Genomic DNA, 20,882 nt, shown 5'->3' on the forward strand with positions numbered 1-20,882 from the left:
GGAAGGAGGTTTTCACCCAAGATTTGACGGTACATGGCCCCGTCCATCGTCCCTTTGATGCGGTGAAGTTGTCCTGTCCCCTTAGCAGAAAAATACCCCCAAAGCATAATGTTTCCACCTCCATGTTTGACGGTGGAGATGGTGTTCTTGGGGTCATAGGCAGCATTCCTCCTCCTCCAAACACGGCGAGTTGAGTTGATGTCAAAGAGCTCCATTTTGGTCTCATCTGACCACAACACTTTCACCAGTTGTCCTCTGAGTCATTCAGATGTTCATTGGCAGACTTCAGATGGGCATGTATATGTGCTTTCTTGAGCAGGGGGACCTTGCGGGCGCTGCAGGATTTCAGTCCTTCACGGCGTAGTGTGTTACCAATTGTTTTCTTGGTGACTATGGTCCCAGCTGCCTTGAGATCATTGACAAGATCCTCCCGTGTAGTTCTGGGCTAATTCCTCACCGTTCTCATGATCATTGCAACTCCACCAGGTGAGATCTTGCATGGAGCCCCAGGCCGAGGGATATTGACAGTTCTTTTGTGTGTCTTCCATTTGTGAATAATCGCACCAAATGTTGTCACCTCTCACCAAGCTGCTTGGCGATGGTCTTGTAGCCCATTCCAGCCTTGTGTAGGTCTACAATCTTGTCCCTGACATCCTTGGAGAGCTGTTTGGTCTTGGCCATGGTGGAGAGTTTGGAATCTGATTGATTGATTGCTTCTGTGGACAGGTGTCTTTTTTACAGGTAACAAGCTGCGGTTAGGAGCACTCCCTTTAAGAGTGTGCTCCTAATCTCAGCTCGTTACCTTTATAAAAGACACCTGGGAGCCAGAAATCTTTCTGATTGAGAGGGGGTAAAATACTTATTTCCCTCATTTAAATGCAAATCAAATTATAACATTTTTCATATGCGTTTTTCTGGATATTTTTGTTGTTATTCTGTCTCTCACTGTTCAAATAAAACTACCATTAAAATTATAGACTGATCCTTTCTTTGTCAGTGGGCAAACGTACAAAATCAGCAGGGGATCAAATACTTTTTTCCCCCACTGTATGTGCAGATAGGCGCACCCTGTCATTGTTCTCATTCTCACTCTGCTGTGTGTGCATCTTCCTAGCTGTCACTCAAATGGTGAGGGTATGAAGCTCATTGGCTAGAACTCAAATTGCTAGGGGGGTGACCCACGTGGGAGAAAATGTAGAGAAAATGGCGCAGCACAGCTTACAGAAAACAGCCACTTTCAAACTAGGGACTTTGTGGCTAATTGAGGTAAAACAGTAATTCTGCTCATAGATTTTGCATGTATGAACTACATACACATTGACCCGTCCAGCCCAAAACAGAATCCTTAAAAAAATTGTTAGTAGTCGCCAAAGTTCCAGAGCATTTCTTTAAATGAAATCTGTGGAAAGGATCAGGGAGTCATCATAACACATTATAAACCCTACAATAAGACATTATAAAGGCGCATGCATGCTTATAACAAGTAATAGCATTATAAGCAGGTGTTAAAGTGGAACTAACAGCGTTTTAGCAACATGAAATTAAAATATTTTCATATACACCCCAGGAAGAATATGATGCCTTTTTTTCTTCTGAGAAGCGAGCACTTAGATATGACCATTTTCACATTTTCATACTTTCATAGAATGGTTGGGAATGAAGTAGAGTAAGGGATTTGTGAAAATTCTATAGAGTGTGAAAGCAGTCGTGCGTTTGGACAATTGATAGACACTGCAGTAAATACACACAATACCTGATGATGACAAAGTGAAAACAGGTTTTTTTAAATATTTGCAAATGTATTAAAAATAAAAAACAGAAATACCTTATTGACATAAGTATTCAGACCCTTTGCTATGAGACTCAAAATTGAGCTCAGGTGCATCCTGTTTCCATTGATCATCCTTGAGATGTTTCTGCAACTTGATTGGAGCCCATTTGTTGTACATTCAATTGATTGGACATGATTTGGAAAATAACACATCTGTGTATATAAGGTCCCACAGTTGACAGTGCATCTCAGAGCAAAAACCAAGCCATGAGGTCGAAGGAATTGTCCTAGAGCTCCGAGACAGGATTGTGATGAGGCACAGATCTGGGGAAGGGAACCAAGAAATGTCTGCAACATTGAAGATCCCCAAGAAGACAGTGGCCTCTGTCATTCTTAAATGGAAGAAGTTTGGAACCACCAAGACTCTTCCAAGAGCTGGCCCGCCCGGCCAAACTGAGCAATCGGGGGAGAAGGGCCTTGGTCAGGGAGGTAACCAAGAACCCGATGGTCTCTCTGACAGAGCTTTAGAGTCCCTCTGTGGAGATGGGAGAACCTTTCAGAAGGACAACCATCTCTGCAGCACTCCACCAATCAGGCCTTTATGCTAGAGTGGCTAGACGGAAACCGGTTTGGAGTTTGCCAAAAGGCACCAGAAGGACTCTCAGACCATGAGAAACAAGATTCTCTGGTCCGATGAAACCAAGATTGAACTCTTTGGCCTGAATGCCAAGCGACATGTCTGGCGGAAACCTGGCACCATCCCTATGGTAAAGCATGGTGGTGGCAGCATCATGCTGTGGGAATGTTTTTCAGCGGCAGGGACTGGGGAACTATTCCGGATAGAGGGAAAGATGAACGGAGCAAAGTACAGAGAGATCCTTAATGAAAATCTGCTCCAGAGCGCTCAGGACCTTAGACTAGGGTGAAGGTTCACATTCCAACAGGACAACGACCCTAAGCACACAGCCAAGACAACGCAGGAGTGGATTTAGGACAAGTCTCTGAATGTCTTTGAGTGGTCCAGCCAGAGCTTGGTCTTGAACCCGATAGAACATCTCTGGAGAGACCTGAAAATAGCTGTACAGCAACACTCCAACTTGACAGAGCTTGAGAGGATCTGCAGAGAAGAATGGGAGAAACTCCCCAAATACACAAGAAGACTCAAGGCTGTAATCGCTGCCAAAGGTGCTTCAAGAAAGTACTGAGTAAATGGTCTGAATACTTGGGGTATTGTGTGTAGATTGATGAGGGAAAAAAACGATTTAATCAATTTTAGAATAAGGCTGTAACTTAGCAAAATGTGGAAAAGGTCAAGGGTTCTGAATACATTCCGAATGCACTGTATATGAACAGATTTTAATAAGATTTCATGTTGCTAAAATGCCGTCAGTTCCACTTTAAAGTGTGTTTTTATTTCACTTTATATGGTTGTCAGTCTCTTTGGTCCAGTGGAAAAATAACCACCTTTTAACTTTGATTCTCACAGCTGGTGTCAGTTCACATTTGTTAAGTGTGGTGTGAGCACGGCAACCGACACATATGTAAAAGTGGAATGCATTTTAAGTTCTACATGGTTCATATGCAAGCATTACTTAGGTATATATCAGGTTTCTGTTTGCGCATTCATTGGATGGAAGTCACAGAGTCAACATTGAAGTAGCGATGGTGTTGTTATGCACTGCTTCCTGTAGTCAGGGAAGTTGAGGGAACCACAGAGGCAATCAACTGGGAGACAGGCATCATATTGAGTTCTGGATGCTGGTTAGATGTTTGAAGATACTGAAGTTGAGCAACACTGTTTAGTGTATGTCACTGTGTTAGATAAGGGCTCAATTAAATGCTGGGTTCATCACACTGAAGTGGATGAAATTAGATGTCTCATTGGCCTGCTGGTAAGTGCAGATCTCATCCAAGCAGAAGGGCTGTGTTCTGAGAGCTTTCGATATCTACAGCAAGGCTGTAGTAATTGTTTTAGATTGAGAGAACCTAACTCATTTGCTTGTACAGTTGACACATTTTTTAGGTTGACACATAGAGTAATTTATGTATAGTATGGTTGGTGTACGTCTTGGATATTTGCAGCTACGTTTTTTTCATTTTCTTTGGCGCTGTAGACACATTTTTTCCTTCACCTCTCTTCATCTGATGTGGAATTTATTTGTTTGCCTGATGCCGATTGAACAGTCTTGGACCTCAAAGCCAAGGTGTCAGCACTGTTTCCAACCCTTTGGCATTACTCAACGATGGTCGAGTCAGTGTCGACTACAAGCTCTCCTCCATTCAGCTCCCTGACTGGTAATTACTGCATTGTGATCTGTGTGTCCGCCTAACAAACAGCCCACCGCTCATGATTGGCCAGCTCAAGGGCGACCGGGCGCCCCACCCTGTCTGCTGCCATTGCTCAACTGTCGGTCCCGGTTCACCGCCGTTCATGCACCCTCTCAGATTCCATGATTCGCCTTCCCTGTGCTCTCCTCCTTCACCCTGCCAGGGACGACACACCAGGATGTTTCCACACAGATATCTTGGTGATCGAGTTGGCGATGGAAAATAGGTTTGAATATCCAATAAAGTGCATCTTTCCTCGCTAACCTTGACAGAGGCTGGGGGAGGATGGGGGATGCGTCCATTTATCTTGCAGTGCCTTGGCGGGCCGGCACATTTATTAGGATTTACGTGTCACTCGCTGACAAGGTGCACATTCTTTCCGTGCATTATGGGCTGGATGATAGCAGTTCTATTTTATTGAGTTATATATTGTGTCGAGTTTACGATTTGGACGAGGCCCACAGAGAAAACGACACAACTACAATGTCCAAGGGAATGTATATGGATGTGTAGAAAAATATCTGTTTTCCAGGGGGGGGGGGGGGTTCTTGTTTGGCCTGTATCATGTAAAATGTTATGAATAAATTCATGCCAATAACTAGACGTGTCAGAACAAATTCATTCTGAGTTAAATTATGTGCACTCACACTGGATTGAAATAGCTAATGTATGTTCACACTATCTATGAATAAAATGGTAACGGTATAGCACATTTAGTGATGAGCCATGCAGCTATGGGATCTGACTATAGCGATAATGAGATATCTGCAGAACTCGTCCTTTGTAAGGATATAAATTACCTCATGATTGAATGTTGCACTGGTGTCATCAGGTTAGACAAATATGGTATAATATTGGGGGGTTGCATTACTTCTACATTGGAGCACTCAAATCCAGGAATGATTAAAATGGATTAAATAAGCACAACAACCATTGTCTCACATATTTTACAATAGCAACTTTTACGGACCAGCCTGGGAAGTTTGTATTGGGCTAACAATATTGGGTGTCATCGATGACGTGTTCGACTGGAGAGACTGAATCCTTTAGTTTTGTACTTCCCTCAGCCAAGTGGTGTTATGGAAAAATACTAACAGTGGGGGATTCAAGATGGAGATCGATTGTTCAAAGTCCTACTCACATCACAGTTTTTCATGAGTAAGCAAAACTGGAATCAACAACTTGGTTCTATTATAGTTGGCTCTGGTTTCTGATGGGAGGAAAAGTGTAAAGAAGTGTTCCCTGCAGGAGAATCTAGATAACTCATGCTTGGTTAGGTTCTTCTGATCAAATCCACAATGTCTCTTAAATGACTTGCCTGCACACTCAGCAACCTCTTCAGAATACATCTGTACATTTCAGCTAAGATCCAACTCATTTCTGTGTGGCGCAAATCAAATCCATATTGACCCGGCATCCTGAAGGCTTGGTGAGCTGAGGAGGCTGCCAATCGATAACCCCCACAGCTCAGATCGGCTTTAGCACCGAGACGCCATCTGTCCGTCACTACACTACCTCTGTGATTCATAGCAGCTAAAACTCCCCACTCATGTCAGCAGCAATTAAGGTCTGGCTGTGCCAGCTGTAATAGAGAAAAATAGATGTTGAGATGAGATCCAATCAGTTAAGGAGGGAGCTTTTTCTTGTAAGACACATTCCCTGAAATGTCCTTCGTGAAGCGACTGTCTGGACTAGCGGTTCTGGGCGGGGGGGGGGCGGGGGGGGGGCAGTGCCCCCGTGACAACCATTTTGGACCCCCTTGTGGCCCCCCTAAATGTGCAGTATGAAATAATTTTTACATAACAACTTTTTGCTATCGTTCTTTTTTTACATCCGTTATTAGACAGTGGCAACGATGATGATTATGAACATGGTCCTTTGCCTGCTAATGCCTGCAATGCAGTGAAGAAAACGATATGACAACAATAACGTCTAATGTAACTGGCCCCTCTAACAGTACAACTGGCCCCAGCTTGGCCCCCCCAGTTGAAATGGTCTAGAACCGCCACTGGCTATAAGCAGCCATAAAACTGTAATCAGTGTGTGTAACAAATGACGTGGCACTGTTCTCCATTTCAACAGTACGCAACTGATAACCATGATCAGGTGATTGGCTATATCCCTAGCCAATCATACTTCATCATGGGCAACCACACACAGGACCCATCCAAACAATTTGTCCTGTTTGCGGTACTTGTCCTGACTAATGTAATGTCAATTTGATCATATTACTCCAGTGCTAGCCTCTCTACACTGGCTTCCTGTTAAGGCTAGGGCTGATTTCAAGGTTTTACTGCTAACCTACAAAGCATTACATGCTTTTGCTCCTACCTATCTTTCCGATTTGGTCCTGCCGTACATACCTACACGTACGCTATTGTCACAAGACGCAGGCCTCCTTGCTGTCCCTAGAATTTGTAAGCAAAAAGCTTGAGGCAGGGCTTTCTCCTATAGAGCTCCATTTTTATGGAATGGTTTGCCTATCCATGTGAGAGACGCAGACTCGGTCTCGACCTTTAAGTCTTTATTGAAGACTCATCTCTTCAGTAGGTCCTATGATTGAGTGTAGTCTGGCCCAGGAGTGTGAAGGTGAACGGATAGGCACTGGAGCAACGAACTGCCCTTGCTGTCTCTGCCTGGCCGGTTCCCCTCTCTCCACAGGGATTCTCTGCTTGAAACCCTATTACAGGGGCTGAGTCACTGGCTTACTGGTGCTCTTCCATGCCGTCCCTAGGAGGGGTGCGTCACTTGAGTGGGTTGAGTGACTGACGTGATCTTCCTGTCCAGGTTGGCGCCCCCCCTTGGGTTGTGCCGTGGGGGAGATCTTCATGGGCTCTACTCAGCCTTGTCTCAGGATAGGAAGTTGGTGGTTGAAGATATCCCTCTAGTGATGTGGGGGCTGTGCTTTGGCAAAGTGGGTGGGGTTATATCCTGCCTGTTTGGCCCTGTCCGGGGGTATCGTCAGACAGGGCCACAGTGTCTCCCGAACCCTCCTGTCTCAGCCTCCAGTATTTATGCTGCAATAGTTTATGTGTCAGGGGGCTAGGGTCAGTCTGTTATATCTGGAGTATTTCTCCTGTCTTATCTGGTGTCCTGTGTGAATTTCAGTATGCTCGCTCTAATTCTCTCTTTCTCTCTTTCTTTATTTCTCTCTCTCGGAGGACCTGAGCCCTGGGACCATGCCTCAGGACTACCTGGCCTCATGACTCCTTGCTGTCCCCAGTCCACCTGGTCGTGCTGCTGCTCCAGTTTCAACTGTTCTGCCTGCGGCTATGGAACCCTGACCTGTTTCCTGGACATGCTACCTTGTCCCAGACCTGCTGTTTTCAACTCTCTGGAGACAGCAGGTGCGGTAGAGATACTCTGAAGGATCGGCTATGAAAAGCCAACTGACATTTACTCCTGAGGTGCTGACCTGTTGCACCCTCTACAACCACTGTGATGATTATTATCTGACCCTGCTGGTCATCTATGAACATTTGAACATCTTGGCCATGTTCTGATATAATCTCCACCCAGCACAGCCAGAAGAGGACTGGCCACCCCTCATAGCCTGGTTCCTCTCTAGGTTTCTTCCTAGGTTCTGGTCTTTCTAGGAAGTTTTTCCTATCCACCGTGCTTCTACACCTGCATTGCTTGCTGTTTGGGGTTTTAGGCTGGGTTTCTGTACAGCACTTTGTGACATCAGCTGATGTAAGAAGGGCTATTTAAATAAATTTGATTGAAGTGTGTGTTTTTTGTTTGGTTTCTGTATCTACCCAACATTTCAAACGTTACTAACTTCCACTCAGTTTATCCCAGTATACTTTTTCTGGTCCTCATAAAGTCGATGTTTAAATAGCAAAGCCATCTTCCACAGCATGTACTTTGTCTTTTAGGCCGTTCTCTCGGCCCTAGATTTGCGTGGGCTTCTAACAAGAGCTCCCAACTGGCTGGAATCAGACGATGTCAAGTCCACATCAGTATCCAATTAGCAGCTGTTAAAGCTTGGAACCTCTCATGTCGAGTTTGGCTCGGCTAAAAGTTCAGAACCATTGCTTTTTCTCGTCCAGTGTCAGTGGAGAGGGGAGAAGAATGTTCCCCTGGTAGTCCAGCAGTGACAGAGCTGGCAGGCGAAGCCAAGACGAGATTAAATTAGTGTGAAACGCCTGTTTTCAGAGATCACATCGTCCCCAAACCTCTGGATGTTTAATTCCCATGTTAAACGGGAACAACAATATGTAAAATGTATTGTTTTGCCATGTTTGTCCTGACATAGAGTGACTTCATAACTCTGTATAGTGTTGTACAGTGCCGTGAAAAAGTATTTGCCCCATTTCAGATTTTTTCTATTTTTGCATATTTTTGATATTAGATAAAGGGAACCTGAGTTTACAAATAACCCCCCCAAAAATGTATACTTTTATTTATATAATTAACAATGCTATGCAACACCCAATTCCCCTGGGTGAAAAGTAATTTCCCCCTTACACTCAATAACTGGTTGTGCCACTTTTAGCTGCAATGACTGCAACCAAATGCTTCCTGTAGTTGTTGATCAGTCTCTCACATGGCCGTGGAGGAATTTTGACACGCTCTTGCACGAAGAACTGCTTGTAACTCAGCGACATTTGTGGGTTTTCATGCATGAAATGCACATTTCTAGTCCTGACACAACATCTCAATTGGGATTAGGTCTGGACGTTGACTAGGCCATTCCTTTTAGACATTTTCATGTAGACTTGATTGTGTGTTGCTGCATGACCCAGCTGCGCTTCAGCTTCAGCTCACAGATGGATGGCCAGACATTCTCCTGTAGAATACTCTGATACCGAGCAGAATTCATGGTTCCTTCAATCAAGGCAAGTCGTCCAGGTCCTGAAACAGCAAAGCATCCCAAACCATCAGACTACCACCACCATGCTTGACCGTCGGTATGAGGTTCTCACTGTGGAATGCAGTGTTTGCTTTTCGCCAGGCATAATTTTTTTGACATTTTTATTTCACCTTTATTTAACCAGGTAAGGTAGTTGAGAACAAGTTCTCATTTACAACTGCAACCTGGCCAAGATAAAGCAAAGCAGTGCGACACAAACAACAACACAGAGTTACACATAAACAAACGTAGTCAATAACACGAAAGAAAAAAAGAAAGTCTATATACAGTGTGTGCAAATGGCATGAGGAGGTAAGGCAATAAATAGGCCATAATAGCAAAGTAATTGCAATTTAGCAGATTAACACTGGAGTAATAGATGAGCAGATGATGATAAGCAGATGATGGAGTGTAAGTAGTGATACTGGTGTGCAAAAGAGCAGCAAAGTAAATAAAAACAATATGGGGATGAGGTAGGTAGATTGGGTGGGCTATTTACAGATGGACTATGTACAGCTGCAGCGATCGGTTAGCTGCTCAGATAGCTGATGTTTAAAGTTAGAGAGGGAAATGTAAGTCTCCAGTTTCAGCGATTTTTGCAATTTGTTCCAGTCACTGGCAGCAGAGAACTGTAAGGAAAGGCGGCCAAAGGTGGTGTTGGTTTGGGGATGACCAGTGAGATATACCTGCTGGAGCGCATGCTACAGGTGGGTGTTGTTATCGTGACCAGTGAGCTGAGATAAGGCAGAGCTTTACCTAGCATAGACTTATAGATGACCTGGAGCCAGTGGGTCTGGTGACGAATATGTAGTGATGGCCAGCCGACTAGAGCATACAGGTCGCAGTCGTGGGTGGTATAAGGAGCTTTGGTAACAAAACGGATGGCACTGTGATAGACTAGGTCAGAACCTTCCAGAGTAGTGATGCTAGTCGGGCGGGCGGGTGCGGGCAGTGAACGGTTGAAAACCATGCATTTGGTTTTACTAGCGTTTAAGAGCAGTTGGAGGCCACGGAAGGAGTGTTGTAATGCATTGAAGCTCGTTTGGAGGTTAGTTAACATAATGGGACCCATGTGGTCCAAACGAGCAGTTCATGCTTGAAAACCCACAAATGACGCTGAGTTGCAGCAGTTCTGTATGCAAGTGTGGGACGAAATATTCGTCAACAGTGACGTGAGAGACTGATCAACAACTACAGGAAGCGTTTGGTTGGAGTCCTTGCAGCTTAAGGTGGCACAACCAGTTATTGAGTGTAAGGAGGGGAATTACTTCTTCACAGAGGGGCATTGGGTGTTGCATAACTTTGTTTATGAAATAAAGGAAATAAGTATGTCATTGTGGTGTTATTTGTTCACTCGGGTTGTCTTTATCAAATATTAGGTTTTGGTTGAAGGTCTGATAACATTCAGTATCAAAAATATGCAAAAGTAGAGAAAATTAGAAAGGGGGCAAATACTTTTTTTTTTACTGTATGTCAACTGTCATGTGCCTTTTACTGAGGAGTGGCTTCCGTCTGGCCACTCTACCATAAAGGTCTGATTGGTGGAGTGCTGCAGAGATGGTTGTCCTTCTGGAAGGTTCTGCCATCTCCACAGTGGAACTCTGGAGCTCTGTGAGAGTGACCATTGGGTTCTTGGTTACTTCCCTGACCAAAGCCCTTCTCTCCCAATTGCTCAGTTTGGCCGGGCAGCCAGCTTTAGGAATAGTCTTGGTGGTTCCAAACTTCTTCCATTTAAGAATGACGGAGGCCACTGTGTTCTTGGGGACCTTCAATGCTGCAGACATGTTTTGGAACCTTTCCCCAGTTCTGTGCCTCGACACAATCCTGTCTCGGAGCTCTACAGACTATTTCTTCGACCTCATGGCTTGGTTTTTGCTCGGACATGCACTGTCAACTGTGGGACCTTTATATAGACAGGCGTGTGCCTTTCCAAATCATGTCCAATCAATTGAATGTACCCCAGGTGGACTCCAATCAAGTTGTAGAAACATCTCAAGGATGATCAATGGAAACAGGATGCACCTGAGCTCAATTTCGAGGCTCAAAGCAAAGGGTCTGAATACTTGAATACATTTGCAAACATTTCTAAAAACCTGTTTTCGCATTGTCATTATGGGGTATTTTGTGTAGACTGATGAGGAAATGTTTTTATTGAATCAATTTTATAATAAAGCTGTAACGTAACAAAATGTGGAAAAGGGGAAGGGGTCTGAATAATTTCCCAATGCATTATATCTTGCTCTTTTCTGCACACACAATCATGGCTTTCCCCTTTGTATATTCCTTTTGTATATTCAAGTTTTCATTGGATTCAAACCAGTCATATCTATTTGTAGTGGGAAACATTTGTCTGAGGGAATGTTATTTTTAGTGGCATGATAAGCTCTTGACTGCAATGTGTGTGTTAGATTGCAGTACTTCCCTGTTCTCTGGAGATCAATACTTTCCTCGTTTCTTTCCAACTGCTCCTCTTACAAGCTGTAAAAGCAGATAAAGGAGAGAATAATGAAAAAATAGAGAGAGAAAGAGGGGAACAGAGATAGGGAGAGAGAACAAGTACATTAAAGAATCTGGAATTGGTTTTGAATGCCGGAACATGTCTTGACTGTGTTCTTGCCTGTGTTCTTGCCTGTTTTCTTGCCTGTGTTCTTGCCTTGGTTCCGCCTGGGTTCTGTTGGCTCTATGAGGAGATAAAGTGTGGAGTGGGTGGATGAGGGTACTTTCCCCAAACTCTATCTAACTATGTCCATCAGGGTACTTTATCCCAACAAAGTGATGTGCTTCTAATCACCCAACTGGGTACAGAGCTATAGTACACTCACGTGATGCCGAGGATGAGATGTGGTTGCTTTGTTCCTCACTGCTGAGAAACTTAGAATAAATTACTGGATGATAAATTCATTGATTGACAACTGAAGCAGATTGATTAAATATGATTAGAAAAATAGTTAAAACATGTTGTGTGCGACAGTTTTGTATAAATGGCCTCATACTGCTGTTGGACGTGGCTGAGACTCAAATAGAAAATGTAGAGCATATAGGGCCCAAACCATCTCTATTTTGTTAAAGGTGTTTCTGCATATTTGTAGGTGGTTGGAAATGCTACGTTGCGAGCGTTCTACCCTGTAGGTATGAATGGTATCTCCCTGCTGTACGCTATTGACCAGATGATGTAAAACACATGCTGAGGAAATGGTGGGAACCCAAGTTTTACTCCCAGAAGGCACTGCAGGAGGGAAGCGGGCCAAATCGCCGTCCTCACACATGGAGGGATTGCACACAACTCGTGGTACCGTTTGCATGTAATGTTTCATTTCAGAAACAATGTGTAACTGTCAACTATCATCAGCGTAATATGTAGTTTACCTACCGAGCGTGTGGTTAAGTTAACATGGCCAACGGTGTTAAGTTTCCAGTGCTGGGGTTGATATTTTCTTTCTTTGAATGACTCATGTTCTTTGAGAAAGTGTTTGACCTAGTACTGTTTCTACTTATTCTACGGTTGTCATGACAGTTCTACTTTGTACCCACAACACAGTTCCAAGAGTATGTTACAAAATCTTACATTACACCAAGTTTGTCAGTATAGACAACATCTATTAATATTCACGCGATGCCTTGCATACATTTTTTATTTTATAGAATTTGGGGTTTGACTAACGCTGAGACGAGGACTTGAATACCAAACAGTATGGCCTAATAAAGGACAGAACCAGAATTACATGCCTGAAGGGCATTTATCTCTGATGGTTTATTCACTTGTGGTGTAAAGTACTTAAGTACTACTTAAGTAATTTGGGGGGGGGGGGGGGTTATCTGTACTTTACTTTACTATTTATATTTTTGACAACTTTTACTTGACATTCTGAATGAAAATAATTTTCCTTGACACCCAAAAGCACTCGTTACATTTGAATGCTTAGCAGGACAGGAAAATGGTCCAATTCACACACTTATTAAGAGAATATTCCTGTTCATCCCTACTGCCTCTGATCTAGCGAACTCACTAAACACAAATGCTTCGTTTGTAAATGATGTCTGAGATTTGGAGTGTGCCCCTGGCTATCCATAAATGAAAAAATAAACAAGAAATGTGAAATGTATACCTTTACTTTGCATTCTTAAGTATATTTTAACAATTACATTTGCTTTTGATACTTAAAACCTCTTACATCTAGACATTCTGCTAGCGGAACACCTGCTCCAATATCCAATGATAGGCGTGGCGCGAATTACAAATTCCTCAAAAAACCTGTGTGGGGGGGCGCCAACCCGGACAGGAAGATCACGTCAGTGACTCAACCCACTCAAGTGACGCACCCCTCCAAGGGATGGCATGGAAGAGCACCAGTAAGCCATTGACTCAGCCCTTGTAATAGGGTTTGAGGCAGAGAATCCCAGTGGAGAGAGGGGAACCGGCCAGGCAGAGACAGCAAGGGTGGTTCGTTGCTCCAGTGCCTTTCCTTTCACCTTCACACTCCTGGGCCAAACTACACTCAATCATAGGACCTATTGAAGAGATGAGTCTTCAATAAAGACTTAAAGATTGAGACCGAATCTGTGTCTCTCACATGGATAGGCAGACCATTCCATAAAAATGGAGCTCTATAGGAGAAAGCCCCGCCTCCAGCTGTTTGCTTAGAAATTCTAGGGACAATAAGGAGTCCTGCGTCTTGTGAACGTAGTGTACATGTAGGTATGTACGGCAGGACCAAATCGGAGAGATAGGTAGGAGCAAGCTCATGTAATGCTTTGTAAGTTAGCAGTAAAACCTTGAAATCAGCCCTAGCCTTAACAGGAAGCCAGTGTAGAGGATAGCACTGGAGTAATGTGATCAAATTTTTGGGTTCTAGTCAAGATTCTAGCAGCCATGTTCAGCACTAACCAAAGTTATTTATTGCTTTATCCGTGTAGCCGGAAAGTAGAGCATTGCAGTAGTCTAACCTAGAAGTGACAAAAGCATGGATTCATTTTCTGCATAATTTTTGGACAGAAAGTTCCTGATTTTTACAATGTTACATAGATGGAAAAAAGCTGTCCTTGAAACAGTCTTGATATGTTCGTCAAAAGAGAGATCAGGGTCCAGACTAACGCTGAGGTCCTTCACAGTTTTATTTTTGACGACTGTACAACCATCAAGATTAATTGTCAGATTCAACAGAAGATCTCTTTGTTTCTTGGGACCTAGAACAAGCATCTCTGTTTTGTCAGGGTTTAAAAGTAGAACATTTGCCGCCATCCACTTCCTTATGTCTGAAACACAGGCTTCCAGGGTAGGCAATTTTGGGGCTTTACAATGCTTTATTGAAATGTACAGCTGTGTATTGTCCGCATAGCAGTGAAAGTTAACATTATGTTTCCGAATGACATCACCAAGAGGTAAAATATATAGTGAAAACAATAGTGGTCCTAAAACGGAGCTTTGAGGAACACCGAAATGTACAGTTGATTTGTCAGAGGACAAATCATTCACACGGAGACAAACTGATATCTTTTTGACAGATAAGATCTAAACCAGGCCAGAATTTGTCCGTGTAGACCAATTTTGGATTCAAATCTCTCCAAAAGAATGTAGTAATCGATGGTATCAAAAACAGCACTAAGGTCTAGGAGCACGAGGACAGATGCAGAGCCTCGGTCTGACGCCATTAAAAGGTAATTTACCACCTTCACAAGTGCTATCTCAGTGCTATGATGGGGTCTAAAACCAGACTGAAGCGTTTTGTACACATTGTTTGTCTTCAGGAAGGCAGTGAGTTGCTGCGCAACAGCTTTTTCTAAAATGTTTGAGAGGAATGGGAGATTCGATATCGGCCGATAGGTTTTTATATACACTGCTCAAAAAAATAAAGGGAACACTTAAACAACACAATGTAACTCCAAGTCAATCACACTTCTGTGAAATCAAACTGTCCACTTAGGAAGCAACACTGATTGACAATAAATTTCACATGCTGTTGCGCAAATGGAATAGACAACAGGTGGAAATTATAGGCAATTAGCAAGACACCCCCAATAAAGGAGTGGTTCTGCAGGTGGTGACCACAGACCACTTCTCAGTTCCTATGCTTCAATTTCTCAAACATATTACTATTTTACAGCTATTTAAAGACAAGACTCTCGTTAATCTAACCACACTGTCCGATTTCAAAAAGGCTTTACAACGAACGCAAAACATTAGATTATGTCAGCAGAGTACCAAGCCAGAAATAATCAGACACCCATTTTTCAAGCCAGCATATAATGTCACCAAAACCCAGAAGACAGCTAAATGCAGCACTCACATTTTATGATCTTCATCAGATGACAACCCTAGGACATTATGTTATACAATACATGCATGTTTTGTTCAATCAAGTTCATATTTATATCAAAAACCAGCTTTTTACATTAGCATGTGACGTTCAGAACTAGCATACCCCCCGCAAACTTCCGGGGAATTCGCTAACACTTTACTAAATTACTCACAATAAACGTTCACAAAAAGCATAACAATTATTTTAAGAATTATAGATACAGACCTCCTCTATGCACTCGATATGTCCGATTTTAAAATAGCTTTTTGGTGAAAGCACATTTTGCAATATTCTAAGTACATAGCCCAGGCATCACGGGCTCGCTATTTAGACACCCGGCAAGTTTAGCACTCACCATAATCATATTTACTATTATAAAAGTTTGATTACCTTTTGTTGTCTTCGTCAGAATGCACACCCAGGACTGCTACTTCAATAACAAATGTTGGTTTGGTCCAAAATAATCCATCGTTATATCCGAATAGCGGCGTTTTGTTCGTGCGTTCCAGACACTATCCGAAATGGCAAAGAAGTGTCGTGCGCATGGCGCAATTCGTGACAATAAAATTCTAAATATTCCATTACCGTACTTCGAAGCATGTCAACCACTGTTTAAAATCAATTTTTACGCCATTTTTCTACTAGAAAAGCGATAATATTCCGACAGGGAATCTCCTTTTCGGCAAACAGAGGAAAAAATCACAAAGGCGGGGGGCGGTCGGGTCACGCGCATAAGCCCAGAGTCCCTTGATCGGCCACTTGAGAAAGGCGATAATGTGTTTCAGCCTGGGGCTGGAATGACGACATTCTGTTTTTTCCCGGGCTCTGAGAGCCTATGGAAGACGTGGGAAGTGTCACGTTAGAGCAGAGATCCTTAGTAAAAGATAGAGATGGAAAAGAAGTTCAAGAAATGGTCAGACAGGCCACTTCCTGTAAAGGAATCTCTCAGGTTTTGACCTGCCATTTGAGTTCTGTTATACTCACAGACACCATTCAAACAGTTTTAGAAACTTTAGGGTGTTTTCTATCCATATGTAATAAGTATATGCATATTCTAGTTACTGGGTAGGAGTGGTAACCAGATTAAATCGGGTATGTTTTTTATCCAGCCGTGTCAATACTGCCCCCTAGCCCTAACAGGTTTAAGCTGCAATGGTTTATGTGTCGGGGGGCTAGGGTCAGTCTGTTATATCTGGAGTATTTCTCCTGTCTTATCCGGTGTCCTGTGTGAATTTCAGCATACTCTCTCTATTTCTCTCTCTCCTTTTCTCTCTTTTTCTCTCTTTCTCTTCTTTCTTTCTTTCTTTCTTTCTTTCTTTCTTTCTGTCTCTCTCTCGGAGGACCTAAGCCCTAGGACCATGCCTCAGGACTACCTGGCCTGATGACTCCTTGCTGACCCCTGTCCACATGATCGTGCTGCTGCTCCAGTTTCAACTGTTCTGCCTGCGTCTATGGTACCCTGACCTGTTCACCAGACGTGCTACCTGTCCCAGACCTGCTGTTTTTAACTCTCTAGAGACAGCAGGTGCGGTAGAGATACTCTGAATGATCGGCTATGAAAAGCCAAATGACATTTACTCCTGAGGTGCTGACCTGTTGCAGACCACACTGTGATTATTATTATCTGACCCTGCTGGTCATCTATGAACATTTGAACATCTTGGCCATGTTCTGATATAATCTCCACCCTGCACAGCCAGAAGAGGACTGACCATCCCTCATAGCCTGGTTCCTCTCTAGGTTTCTTCCTAGGTTCTGGCCTTTCTAGGGAGTTTTTCCTAGCCACCGTGCTTCTACACCTGCATTGCTTGCTGTTTGGGGTTTAAGGCTGGGTTTCTGTACAGCACTTTGTGACATCAGCTGATGTAAGAAGGGCTTTATAAATACATTTGATTGAATTTGATTAATTGATAGCGGATAAGAATGTCGGGCCATTAACCGAAGTCACTGGTTCGAATCACAGAGTCGACTAGGTGAAAGATCTGTCTGTGCCCTTGAGCAAGACACGTATCCCAGTCCTGTAAGTCACTCTGGATAAGAGTGTCTGCTAAATTACAAAAAAACAAAAAATGTACTGTAGTGTTTTTGTGGACTGTACTTTACAATAGTATTTACTGTAGTGTTTTTGCAGACATTACTGTAGTATTTACTATAGTGTTTTTGTTTTATTATCTTTGACATAGAAGTGGAGGCTTTCTCCTTCAGGAAACCTACTTGAGAAATACTAAAATAGCTTATTTTCCATAACCTGTAGGTAGGTAGGACTGGGGTCTGAATGGATAGTAACATGTAGGGAACACAATCATTTTGTATACTTGGCATGTAGGTTTTCTCACTTATTGGTGGCATATGGGGGAGAGGAATGGGCAGGGTATATGCAAATTAAATACTTTAGTATTTACTATGGTCAAAGTGTAGTGTTTTTGCGGACTGTAGTGTTTTTGCAGATATTACTGTAGTATTTACTAGTGTTTTTTTGTGGATATTTACTGTAGTTTTCTACTGTATACTAAAACATTCTAAGTACTACACATGATCGAGGGATACTACAGTGTGTAGTGTAGTATTCTACTGTCACGACTTCTGCCCGAAGTCGGTTCCTCTCCTTGTTCGGGCGGTGTTCGGCAGTCTACGTCACCGGTCTTCTAGCCATCGCCGATCCATTTTTCATGTTCCATTTGTTTTGTCTTGTTTTCACACTCACCTGGTTTCAATTCCCTAATTACATGTTGTATGTCGGGAATTGTTTATTGTAAGTACTTGTGCTATGTGTTACTGGTGCGCTACGGGTTTTGTACCCATGTGTTATTTTGTATGCCGTTAGTTTTATATATTAAACTGCTCCGGCTATTCACCAAGTTCTGCTCTCCTGCGTTTGACTTCCCTGCCACCAGTTACACACCTCTTACATCTACAGTATACTTACTACAGTTTACTATGGAATTCTATAGTAAGTACTGTAGTATTCTAGAGTAAACTGTAATATTTGTTCATGTGGGTCTCTCTCTCTCTCTCCTGGCTCTTTCCCCTCCTCAGCCTCCCTCTCCCAGAGAGCAGTTTAAAGCCTTTGAAAAGCCAGAGAGTCTGCCTGTTGATCAGATAGCCCCATAACTAATGAAAAGCGTCATGGAAGTGACAGCAAGATTAATGAAGTAGCCCAGGCTGCACTTGCACGTGGTGCAGTGGTGCTCCTCGGGCTGCGTCGCTGCTCTAACCGCTATTCATGGAGACAAATAATGCACCATCACTGACACCTGCGAGTCAAGGTTAAAAAAATACATTCGCCCAGCCACCACAGCCACTGCCAGTGAAAGAGAGAGAGAGAGAATGACTAAGAGAGGAGGGAGAGAAGGAGAGGCTGCCTTTTCAGATATGGAATAAACGTATTTACTGGAAGTGGGCTCGGGGGTTGGGCGAGACAGAATGGGAATTCAGGATTAATTGAAAACATCTGTGTGACGCGAGATGGCCGCCATAGCGGAGCCTGAGGGGATAGAAGGAGAGAAATAGCAACACTTGAGAACATTGATTTCTTTTGGGGTCTTGAGGAGACAGTTATGATGTCACTAATGGCTGGGCTGGCTATCTCGGCGTGTGTGTGGACAGACATCACTCTGATCAGGACTGTCTCATTTGTAGTCGATAGTGGTGGCCAGGCTTTGGAGCGGTCAATGCTGCTGTCTGATCTTCAGAGGCATTACAGTGAACCAATCAAAGTGATTGTGTGAAAACAGAGCCAAGGGCGGTGGAGGTTAAGTGGGTGGATGCTGACACACACACATATATACAGGCAAACCCTTGTTGTGCATCACAAAACCTAGTTGGTATTTGTGTGGCCGGTGGCTGTCCCTTGTGCATGGTGCTGTTCTGTGTTGTGTTGTGCCTGAGGAGCCACCAGAAAGAGACGGAGAAGAGCAGTGGAGCTCACACCAACAGCACTGATATCAGCCCAGCTCCAGGAGTCAGATAACAGAGAGAGAGAGAGAGAGAGAGAGAGAGAGAGAGTAAGAAAACAGACAGAGGAAGAGAGCAGAGGAAGATAGGTAGTTAAAGAAAGAAGTAAAGAAAGAAAGATATTAAAAGGAGAGAAAAAGAGGGAAAGATATATAGAAAGTGTGAGAGAGGTGACGGGGAGAGTTTTACACAAAGAAGAGACGGACAGAGAAGAAACCCAGAGAGAGAGAGAGAGAGAGAGAGAGAGAGAGAGAGAGAGAGAGAGAGAGAGAGAGAGAGTGAGAGAGAGAGAGCGGCTGTAGCTGGAAAATGTAGATAGACACCTTGGAGAGAAGAGAAGCACGCAGAGGGGCCAGCGCTCCAGTAGAGTAGAGAGGAGAGTGTTCAGGAGAACGGGTGGAGAAAAGAGGGGAGGAGAGACCAGCAGAACCAGCAAGACGAGAGAGAGAGCAGTGTGTGGAGAGAAAGAGAGAGCGAGAGAGACGAAGGAGGGGGACACAGACCACTGTGAGAGGAGGGTGCCGGCTTTGCACGGTAACGGCTGCAGACACGACACGCAGACAGAGAGACGGACTACAGAGCTGCACACACACACACACTCACACAAACACACATAAAGAGTGTGTGAGACATGCCCAGGCTGCTGCCCATGGACACACACACACACAACCTGGCAGGGCATCCGAGAGGACATACAGACCCCTATGTCTAAGGAGTCATGGAGAGCAGCATGTTTTTCGGTGAGTTTGTGTGTGTGCGTGGGTTTGTGTGGCATGAACAGTGCATATATCATCTTCAGAGATGGAGCGGATGGTTTGGTTAACGTAAAAGGAAGGAAAGTGTGAAGTTCCACACTTACTAGATTTGACATGGTTGGATAAGCCCTAGGCACCGTGTCTATTTCCCCCTAGCCATTATCCATCCTGCCAGACTAGATCCATGTGTGGGGTTGAAAGTCCAAGATTTGGATTTCATCTCACATGTTTTATAGACTCTCGCTGATGTGTTTATAGCGAAGGAATTCAAAGAAGGACAAAGCTAGCTCACGGTCGGCTTTGAGAGCCACTTGATATGGTGTCTAGAATAGTTTGAGAAATGAAAGAATTAGACTTCTTCCATTAGATTCGTGTTTGATGAGAGGCTTAGGCAGACTTAAAGCAGGAGTGCTTTCCTTTCAAGTGCTCTTCACATCTCTGGCTTACATTCTCACGTTAGAAGAATAATTGCATTGATTCTTGCCGCAGCAAGTCTTCGTAAAAAGGCACTGTCTTTTTTTGTGGGATTAAAATGACCTCAAATTACACTGCAACCTTATAGAGTGAGATTCTGACATTATAAGGGGTTCATCATACATCATGCTGATGCCAAGACTTATAATGCATTATAACGGCATTACAATGCATTATAACTGCATTACAATGCATCACACCAGAGGGCTTTAAGTAAAGTGTTACAGAGAGTTTTTGTTTTGGAGCCAGGTGACATTGTGAGCAGACTGTTAATGTGTCCTTTAGGAAAGAGGTTAGGATGTAGGATGTGTGTCAGGTGTGATGTATTAGCTCTCAGAGACCTGTGACTGCTGGTTTTCTGGCAGGTGTTCATCCACAGGAGTATTTCTTTGTTGTTGTATCTTATTCGGATCCCCATTAGCTGTCGCTGAAGCAGCAGCTACTCTTCC

General features: G+C 43.5%; 1 protein-coding gene across 1 annotated transcript in view; it reads left to right on the top strand.

Annotated features, from left to right (window-relative positions):
- Nucleotides 1-19,458: 19,458 nt before the first annotated feature.
- Nucleotides 19,459-20,882, top strand: part of LOC106605268 (zinc finger protein 385D) — a 38,967-nt gene continuing 37,543 nt past the window's right edge. Inside the window, exon 1 of the mRNA XM_014200715.2 lies at nucleotides 19,459-19,944. Coding sequence (XP_014056190.2) covers nucleotides 19,923-19,944 — 22 coding nt within the window. The 5' untranslated portion in view covers nucleotides 19,459-19,922. The remainder of the gene's footprint in view (nucleotides 19,945-20,882) is intronic.

This window comes from Salmo salar, chromosome ssa05 (assembly GCF_905237065.1).
Source record: "Salmo salar chromosome ssa05, Ssal_v3.1, whole genome shotgun sequence".
Taxonomy (NCBI): domain Eukaryota; kingdom Metazoa; phylum Chordata; class Actinopteri; order Salmoniformes; family Salmonidae; genus Salmo; species Salmo salar.